The 10,377-nt window shown below is 30.1% G+C and overlaps 1 protein-coding gene across 1 annotated transcript in view; it reads right to left on the bottom strand.

Annotated features, from left to right (window-relative positions):
- The window catches only part of LOC107447755 (low-density lipoprotein receptor-related protein 1B), a gene marked incomplete in the record, with an annotated part of 75,546 nt that overhangs the window by 1,770 nt on the left and 63,399 nt on the right, over window positions 1-10,377 (bottom strand). The window contains 3 exon segments of the mRNA XM_071185854.1: window positions 1,027-1,269; window positions 2,541-2,771; window positions 6,651-6,875. Of these exon segments, the coding sequence (XP_071041955.1) occupies window positions 1,027-1,269; window positions 2,541-2,771; window positions 6,651-6,875 (699 nt within the window).

The raw sequence follows: 10,377 nt of genomic DNA, 5'->3' as shown, positions 1-10,377 counted from the left end.
TTGTTCAGCGATAGGTAAAACTTATGACAAATCTACAAAGGCTCTGTTCTCTCAGCATATGCTATATTTATAAATGTTACAAGTTCATAAAAGGTATTCATAAATGTTTGGTTAAGTGTTTTGCATCTTTAACCTGTTAAATTAAAAGTTTGTCCCCCCCCCCCATTTGTAAACTCTAAAAAGTCTTTTAACCCTTTCAGAACCAGTGGTAGGAGAAAGAAGTGATCCGCACTCGCAGAGGGCGTACATACTAATACGAGAGTACCGTAATGAGATCACGTCCGTATGAACTTATGCCACTAGATTCAGAGAGCATATATAATAGCATATATAATACCTTGGTCAGTGAAGGGATTACGTATATGTGTTCATGGTTCTGAAGAAATCACAAGCTATTTAAAATACAATGAATTTTTACTTAATGCTTTAAGAGGAAACATACCTTCATGACAAAGTCTCTCTCATCTGCAAAGGTAATTTAAAGTTAAAAAAAACCGCCGACCGGTCTGTGTAGGAGTTAGGGAACTGCCCTTGCATCGGAATGGTTCTTGGTTCGAATCCCGGGCAAGGCATGGATATTCTTTCCTTCTCTGTACTATCTGTCCTTACTGTGGGAGCAACGTTGGCCCACCTAATAAGTTGTGAAAGAGTGGCCAACAAATCTGCCCTTCAGATGCCTGTATGACGTAAGTTATTCCCCAAGAGGGAATTGTAAAAAAAAAAAATTTAAAAACTTAAATGAACCATGCAGTTTCAAATTATGAAGAAAAAAATTTCAGACTATCCAAGTACAAACAAATTATTTCAAGATTACGCAATAGGAAATTAATCCAGGAATAATTGCTCGTATTTTGATGTTTTGAAAATATTTTTCAGCATTTCAAACGTCTTGATTTTCTCTAGGTTTATATGAACGCACTATTCTCTGAACTTTAAATTACCAATGGAGGTGAAATAGAATTTATTTTGAAAAGTTTCTCCCGTGGTATTGCCTCCTCTTGAAAAATAATTAAAAATAAAACTTACGGCAAACAGCTTCATCAGTCTTGTCGTAACATTCATAACTACCGTCACACGTTTTGTCTTTTGGGATGCAACGTCCAAACTTGCATCGGAACTCCCCCTCCTCACAAGATTTGGTTTCGCAGCCATCTTCATCTTCCCCTTCAGAACAATCCTTCTCACCATCACAAACCCAAAACTCCGAAATACAAGAACCATTGTTGCATTTGAATTGTCGGGGTGTGCATTCTTCGGATGGATGGGAATCTGCAACACAAAAAGACTTCACATAGTGTAAAGTATTTTTGGTAATTGTCAATGTAGTTGTAGAGTTCCTATATTTAGGTTGGAGAATTACGACACACGGGTAATTCTCTTTACTTGATCAGTTGAATGCTAAAATTTACCACAAAAAAAACGAAACAAACATTCCTATGTATTTACGCCTGTTGACAGAAATATATCGACCCTCCATTTATACACACGTCTGATATGCTCAAAACAATTTGCCTTTGAAAATCTCCCAGTAGTATCACTTAAACAAAGTAAATATGAAGCCAACTGAGAATAGAGTTGCATTTGTACCAAGTTTGTGCATCACTTAAACTCCCATCTCTATTATCTTAAGGGTATCCAACTTGTATTTTAAGGATTCAAAACTAGTTTTTAACGCAAGTGTTGTTTCTTAATCTAACCGTTTTCTTAATCTAATATTTGTGAAGTCCATTGGATTGGCTAATTTTGCCGAGTACCTTTAGCTCCGGAAAAAAAATTGCAAAACGTGGCACCCTAGGTATAGGCATCAGTGCAAACAGCCCTTGAGTTAAGAAAGTTTAAAAATGCTGTTTTTTATATAAATTTTAAACTCGGAAACTATTTAACCAGTTTTGTTCGCAATTTGCATTTTTTTTTCAAATCACGCAGTTTAAAATAAAATAAAAATCTGTTTATTTTACTCATGCCTGCCAACTATTTCAGATTTTTGGGAAGATTTTATATTTAAAGTGATGGCAAAATTTATATAACATTTTACTCTTGTTTAAATAAGGGTGATATAAAGTGATTTTGACTACCTTCACATTTTAATAATTTAAGCATAGATATACTAAGCTCCTTCAAAAATGATTTTTTAATTGTTGACTATTTTTCGCAGGGACTATCTTAAGACAAACGAGCTATATAATTGTGTCCAAAAAATTTTCGATTTGCTTAGGCACTTTTCAAGATATAGGGAAATACTTAAATATTGTAATTATAATATTAAAAAGACCAAACAATTGACCGATCCCCTGACTAAACTAATGGAATCAAATATTTTAGATTGCGACTGCCACCCCGCCCCCATATTTTGAGGAGGTCGTTTTTTAGTCTGATTCCCTTTCCAGAAATATCATCTGAACAAATATTTTAACAAAGTTTAGTCCCTTAAAGATTGCATCTTAGCACGTGAAAATCTAATAATGAGATCAAAAATTATTAGGGTCTCATCGTGTTTTTTCTTTATTTTGCACTTTGCAAATTTTAAAAATGCCACTTACCACAGTCTTTCTCATCGGAACCATCAGAACAGTCAGGATCACTGTCACAGACGAAGTATTTAGGGTAGCATTCATTCCCACACCGGAAATAATATTTTTCAGTGCACCAAGGAATATCAGTACAATCTTCTTCATCAGTGCCATCAACGCAATCTACTTTTCGATCACATCTCTGAAACAAAGATAAGCATACTCCATGTCCGCAGTAAAAACCTTGGCAGGTTGATGCAGCTAAATGCAATGAAACAAACAAACAAAAAATCAATTTCTTAAAAATGTAGAGACACTAAGAAATATGGCTCAAAACAGTTTACGAAAATTGGATAAGGGTTCAAAGGGGCTGCTCTCGCTAACCACTTAAATCCATTGCAACCAATTTCACTCAAATTTTGTATTTTGCATTGTAAAATTACATACTTTAAAATCATGTAAAAAAATTGTATACCGTCATGTGGGGCTACTTTGTGCAGGATTTCGCAATTTTTGAACTTTGACATGTAAAAAAACTATGTTAATTGAAACTTTAGTAAAATTTATCGATGTTATATTCATAACTGGACTCAGGCGAGTGAATTTGATCAGTATTGGCATTATTTGTATGTAATATTTACAAATAATAAGTTAAAACGTACCTTGCACAAAGTAGCCCCCAAGTGGGGCTCCTTTGTTCAGCGATAGGAATTCAGTTTAATAATCATGTTTTTAGTAAAATATTGATATAAAATTGTTAAAAAAGTTAATTGTTGACATTTTTGATAACAAAAACATCAAGATATGTAAAGATATTAGTTTAAAAATAATTTTCAGTGTTAAAAAAACATTTTTTATAAAGAATTTTTTCTTAAAAAGAATGTTTATTTCGAAACATTTGAGTTTAAACAATAGGAAACCATATACATTTTTAAACATTGAAATGGATGACATTTCAAAAATAATAATTATTATATATTCATTAACATTTATAATATTGATAAATTTGAACATAACATGCTTGAATGAACATGACAGAACTTGCTCTTCANCGAGTTATTTAAAATACCACCAGCAACTGCTTGCAAACATTGTTGCAGCTTTTCTAAAGTGTAATCACGGTAATTTCTCATTCGAGGTATTTTTTTATAACGTCCGACAATCGAAAAAAATGAATGAAACTTTGCACAAAGTAGCCCCACAGTGCATTTTTTTTTTCATTTTCCGTTTATTTGTTATTAATTTTAAATTTTTTTTAACGCTGACATGATATCATTGTTTATTAATGTATAAATAAAAAATTTTGCACTTACGACAATTGTTTTATCAACGTCTTTATATTGCACAGCTTAAGTTTCCACGCACACTTTTCAACGTCTGACTTTCTCGGAAAGTTGTTGACATTGGATAAACAAAACACACTCTGAGATTGTTTTAAAATTCGAAAAAATGTTTGTAGTAATAGAGGATACTTCTATCTTCAAATTCCACTCATTTTTAACGTGCAAAAAAACATAATACTGAATAACAGCACTTGAAAAGCGCCAAATTCGAATTTGCACAAAGTAGCCCCACATGACGGTACCTTACAATTCAAAAAATTTTTCCACTATTATTTAATAAAATAATAAATATTTACTGAAATTTATTTTTTGCATGGAATTATCTTTGGATAAGCAAATTTTATAACAGTATGCAAAAATTATTCAATTCTTTCAAAAAGTTCTCGAGATATGGCAAAATACGAAAAAAGTAAAATTAAGATTAAAAGGTCCAAACTTTGAATAGATCCCCTGCTCAAACTATCAGGGCCATATTTCCCAGATTGCAGCTACCCCCTATATTCCCGGGGACGAAAATCCAAATCCGTTGAAAAAAGGTATGTTTATACAGAGAAGGCACGTTTTTGTGTCTGATTTCCTAACTTAAAATATCGTTTACACTTATTAATTAGCATATTTGCGATCATTCCCTCGAGTCATTCAAAATTGAGTCCTAGAACGTAGGGATCCGATCAATAGATCAAAAGTTATTCAGGGTAATCCACTGTACATTACTGACGAAACAATACTTTTATTTATATTTCATTTCATTTAATTCGTATACGTGATTTGATTTGCATACAATTAATTTAACACATACATGGAAATTATGTCTGGAACAATAAATTCATAGAATTTCCCTACATTCACAATTCTAAATTTCAGTATTAGGAGACAGTTATAAGTTCTCTACTGAACACTCATTTATTAAAGACGAACTTTAAAACAAAGTATTATTTAATTTGGAATACTTCTCGACTTGTTAAGTTCCATCGCTAAGCACATTAAAATTAAAATAAATGAATTAATAATATTCCTCAGTTATTATTTAATTTGGAATACTTCTCGACTTGTTAAGTTCCATCGCAAAGCACATTAAAATTAAAGTAAATGAATTAATAATATTCCTCAGTTATTATTTAATTGGAAATACTTCTAGATTTGTTAAGTTCCATCGCTAAGCACATTAAAATAAAAATAAATGAATTAATAATATTCCTCAGTTATTATTTAATTTGAAATGCTTCTCGACTTGTTAAGTTCCATCACTAAACACATTAAAATTAAAATGAATGAGTTAATAATATTCCTCAGCCATTATTTAATTTGGAACACTTCTTGACTTGTTAAGTTCCATCGCAAAGCACATTAAAATTAAAATAAATGAATTAATAATATTCCTAAGTTATTATTTAATTGGGAATACTTCTCAACTTGTTAAGTTCCATCGCTAAGCGCATTAAAATTAAAATAAATGGTAATTAATGAAAATTTCGAAATAGAAATAGGAAGCAGTTTCAAACATCCGTTTTGAAACAAGAACATACTCATTTCCGAAGTTATTTAACGGATGTAATTAAAATACTAAAAGTTCTTATCGCATTTTAATTTTTTTCCTTCTTCGTTTAATAGAAAAAGACTTTCACAAGGTTAATTATAAACTAGCATGATAATTTATAGCACCAAATTAAAAACATCGGTTTATTGCTAATGCAAAAATTACTTTAAATGCTTCAGAAACTCGTGAAAAATATACCCTCAAAGACGAAACCAAGTAACTATAAAGCCATATATCTAACGTCTTTGGCAAACAACCATGGCAGAGGCAGCCTTGGCTCGCCTTTTAAAGGTACCTACGCTCTCAAAAAATTGGTTAAGCGTAAAATCTTAATATAAGTCAATTGAACCATAATATTGAGCGAATTCATTGTAATTTGTTAATAATATGTGAAAATGAACCATGCTTTGCTGTCCAAGTTAAACTGTGATCATGTATTGTATATGATGTTTAAGTTTGCACGACAAAATGGTTCAAGAAGGCCTCGTATTAAAGTTGCAGCCAATTTTGCATGATATTGTTGTTCAAAGCGTTCCCAAGTTTCTAACTAAGTTTAGAGAATTATTAATCATCGTTAGGGTCGTTGCTGCTGTTTTAGGTGCTCAATTGAACATTACAAAGATATAAGGAATTAGATGGAATAAGAAAAATTTAAGATTGGATTATTTGTTCGAGACTTATCAAATATGCTAAGATAAAACTTGAAACAAAAACAAAAAACTATGTTGACTGATCTACTGCCAGCTGAAATGAATTAACAGAGTTAAAATTTTGCATGTTGGTTGGACCGTTTTCAATTATAAAATTCACACAAAAAAAAAAAATTTCGAAATTCTATTTTCTTTGAAAATTATTGCAATTTTCGAGTGCTTCTTACGTGAATTTTTTTAACTTGAAGTCATCTGCAAATTGAACTGTTATACAAGATGAGGTTATCATTATAGACTGTTGGAAAGAAAATTACTTATCATTTATTACTTCTTATTGTATCACGCATTCTATAATCTTAAGTTTAAATTTTTTTTTCTAATACAAGTAATGGTTCATTTTGTTACGATTAACAAATCAAGAAAATGTTCTTACAATTGATTATAATAATTATATATTTATACACGACATGATATTATTTTTCCTTGAAAAGTAATGAATTCTAAGGGAAAAAACCAAGTTGAATGCGATGTTACTCTGGGGTGATCGCGAGCGAAGCTGGCAGATTCGGAGCTTCCAGATATTTTAAACAATAGATAAAGTTTCATTTACTGCAATTTGATTCGTCACTGCTATCTCCACAGTCGGATCTTCCATCACATACTTCTGATTTCAGGATGCATTGCCCGCTTCTGCATCGAAAATTCGATTCTAAGTCACAAACTCTAGCGTGGCAAACACGTTCGTCACTACCATCTTTGCAATCTTCTTCTCCGTCGCAAACATACGATTCACTAATACATTCTCCATCATCACATTGAAATTTGAATAGGCAATCTGTAACAGAAAATAAATTATTTAAAAAAAAAATAGATACAGATACAAAAAGGTAGGCTAACAATAGGCTTTCTCGATAAGAGAGCCAAAACTTCAGATTTTTTGATAAAATTATATAATTTTTCTTTTGTTTCGTTTTATTTATTTTTGTAGGAAGTAAAACAGCTTGCTTCTCTTTCGTTATAGTTCGTTTTCTTTTTTCCCTTCCCATTTATTACCTGAACAATAAATCTTCTCTATCCCTTGAGTAAAAAAAAAAACTTTTTCATATCATTTTTGTAGGAAAAACTACTATTATCATTTCACTAAGTTAATTTTGTGCAAGAAACATTTTTTACTAATATCTAGTTATTTTACATAACAAAAATGACATATTTACGTCGTTTTACGCGTTTTCAACTCTCCTTACATTTTTCCGCTTATAACGTTTATAGGAAATTTCATATAGCATGTTTTGTATAAACTTTCTTTCTGCATCTAATGATTTCTATAGTATTTTTATAAACTAAAAAAGAAGAGGGCATTTATATGCGCACACGACTAAACACACCTCAGTGAGGATTTTTAATATCTTTCTTGGATTCCTCTCCGTAACCCTTTGAGGCAGAATTTTTATAAAAAAATATTTTTCATTATTTTATAATAATTTAGGTTAAAATAATTGAAAAATATTACATTTAGCATTTCGATAATTTATGGTGATGATATACAGAATGAAACACCGGTGTCCTTTTTCTGCGTTAAAGTTATCTTCCAAACACAGTTCACTTCCAAACAATAATTTTTCAAATTTGCACTTATTACTTAACTCTAAGAGAAATAGTTATTTATCATTGAAATTTCTTAAGTGTTAAAAATTACTTATTGATAAATGTTTGAATATGAATGGAAAAAAATTTAATGCTACTTTTTTTTGTAGTTAATATTTTAGTGGTATTATAATTCCAATTATATAACGGATATTTTTTTAGTAATTGATAGACTGTTTTTCATAAGTAAAAATTATAAAAATATATTTTTGCTTGTAATTAATGTGGTAGAAAAAAATATATATAAATAAGGATCACCCATATTCGATCTGTATCTAAGTGTTAATTACTCCACGAAATCTAAAAGCTATTGATAAATATTTGATTTTCATTTCTATCCCTTATCATTCTTCCAAACTGACAAAGACACATGAATGCTACTGAAAAAGCATTAGGAGCAACACTCTAGCTCAGGGGTCCCCAACCTTTTTGTACCTAAGAGCAAATACCAGAATATCGGTCGAATGGCGGGCACCACTTATTTTTTCAAGANACTTTAGTGAGAGTCTGTCAGCATAATCGTTTACTAGATAAATAATGTCGATACTTTTCTTTCTACTTTGAAATTGACCCGTTTTCGTGTCATTGGAATTTAGCAATCAAAATCCGACTTGCTAAGGCACTCAAATTTCGTTTGGAGGTGCGTTCTCGATGAATTTCAATCATTTCCTGACCGTAACAAACAGAATTTATCGGGAAATTATCACTACTACCAATTTTAAGAGAAGGTTTCTCTTGGATCATCACTAATGATCAACCAATTTTAGAATTCATTAAACATAATAAAATGAATTCTATTGCGACTTTTGATTTCCAGTATCTTTTCAATAGCATTCCCCTTTCTAAGCTAAAAGATGTTCTTTTGAATTATTACTATGATTTCAAAAATATCCTTTGTTGCGAATTTGATTGTTGGGAAATTCTGATTAATTTTTGTCTTTTTAATAATTATCTTTACAATGGGAGGAATATTTTTCTTCAAATTGATGGAATACCACAAGGATCTAATTATTCATCTCTCTTAGCTAACTTATTTTTGCATTATTATGAAAAAAAATTATACTCTTAGTATTAAATTTGTTTTTAGATATATTGATAACTTAATTGTCTTTAATTTTCAAGATTATACTATCTTATTAAATGATATTTACCCCAAAGAATTATTCTTGCTTCGTAATCATGATGATAATATTAATTTCAATTCTTTGGATTTGGGTATTATAAAAGAAGAAAATATCTGCTTTTTTGATTTATACGATAAAAGAAATGATTTTAATTTTAATATAAATAAACTAATTACTTGGAATTCTAATGTTTCTATGTGCATCTATTTAAATACCACTTTTAATGAAATGAATAGAATTAAAAGAGTATGTAGTATTATTTATTTATCCAAAAAACAAATCGATAAACTCTTTCAAAATTTGATAAAAAAACAATGGATACCCAGCTAAAGCAATAAAATTCTATATAAAATTATTGAGTTAATCGCATATTATTGTAGATATACGTATTTACTAAAAATTTTCTTTGTTAATTTATATAATTTTCCCATGTGCAAATCCATTTCGGGTAAATCCGTGGCCAAAATTATTTACTAAGAAATTCCTTTGTTAATTTATTTAATTTTTCCATGTGCAAATTCATTTCGGGCAAATCCGTGGCTAAAATTATTTACTGAAAAATTTCTTTATCAATTTATAAAATTTTTCCATGTGCAAATCAATTCCGCTCAAAGCCGTGGCTAAAATTATTTACTAAAAAAATATTTTCTTTTTTAATTTATATAATTTTTCCATGAGCAAATCCATTTCGGGCAAATCCGTGGGTAAAATTATTTACTAATAAATTTCCTTGTTAATTTATAAAATTTTTCCATGTGCAAATCCATTTCAGGCAAATCCGTGGCTGAAATTATTTACTAAAAAGATTTCTTTGTTAATTTACATAATTTTTCCATGTGCAAATCCGTGGCTAAAATTATGTGCAAAACAGGCAATTCATGTTTCTTTTTCTCTTCTAATTCATATTTTTTCTTAAATAAATATTTATTTTCTAAAATTATTTATAGACAACTTCTTTAAATTATCCAGTATAATATTACCTTGCGCACATTCATTTTCGGGCCCATCCTTGGTAACTAACAAATCAAGCGCACTTCAGTAATGCAGCAAGAACGCACTTTAAAACAAAAATCCTCTATAGTCTGTTCAACGAGAACTGATAGCGAAAGTAAACAAAGCGGCGTGCTATTTGGCGCAATACAGCTGTCTACTTGGCGCCGGAATAATGACAAATAGCGCCTATCAGACAAGCAAAAACTCTTATTTTTAGAGGGTTGTTTGTTTCGCCGTGGTGTCTTTTTGTAAGTGTTTCATGAGTAATATGGAAAATAAAGCGATGGATTTAAGTCCTCCTAAAAAACGACAGAAGAAATCTTACATAAGTAAAGCTGAGAAAGAAATAATATTGAACATTTACAAAACGGAAGTGCATTCAAAATAAATATCAATTTAAACGACGAAGATTCATTTTTACTTTTTAATGATATAATTATTCCTTATTATCCATGATTAATTGATCATTAATACAGTAATTCTTAAAATTTTGTTCTTTTCTGAGTAGTTTAATATAATTATTTTCGTTATCGGTACAGTTGTTAATTAAGTACAGAAATTCAAATGTTACGTAAA

This window comes from Parasteatoda tepidariorum, chromosome 1, assembly GCF_043381705.1.
Source record: "Parasteatoda tepidariorum isolate YZ-2023 chromosome 1, CAS_Ptep_4.0, whole genome shotgun sequence".
NCBI lineage: Eukaryota > Metazoa > Arthropoda > Arachnida > Araneae > Theridiidae > Parasteatoda > Parasteatoda tepidariorum.
Note: the sequence above shows the minus strand (reverse complement) of the source record. Positions and strands in the feature narration are given on the sequence as shown.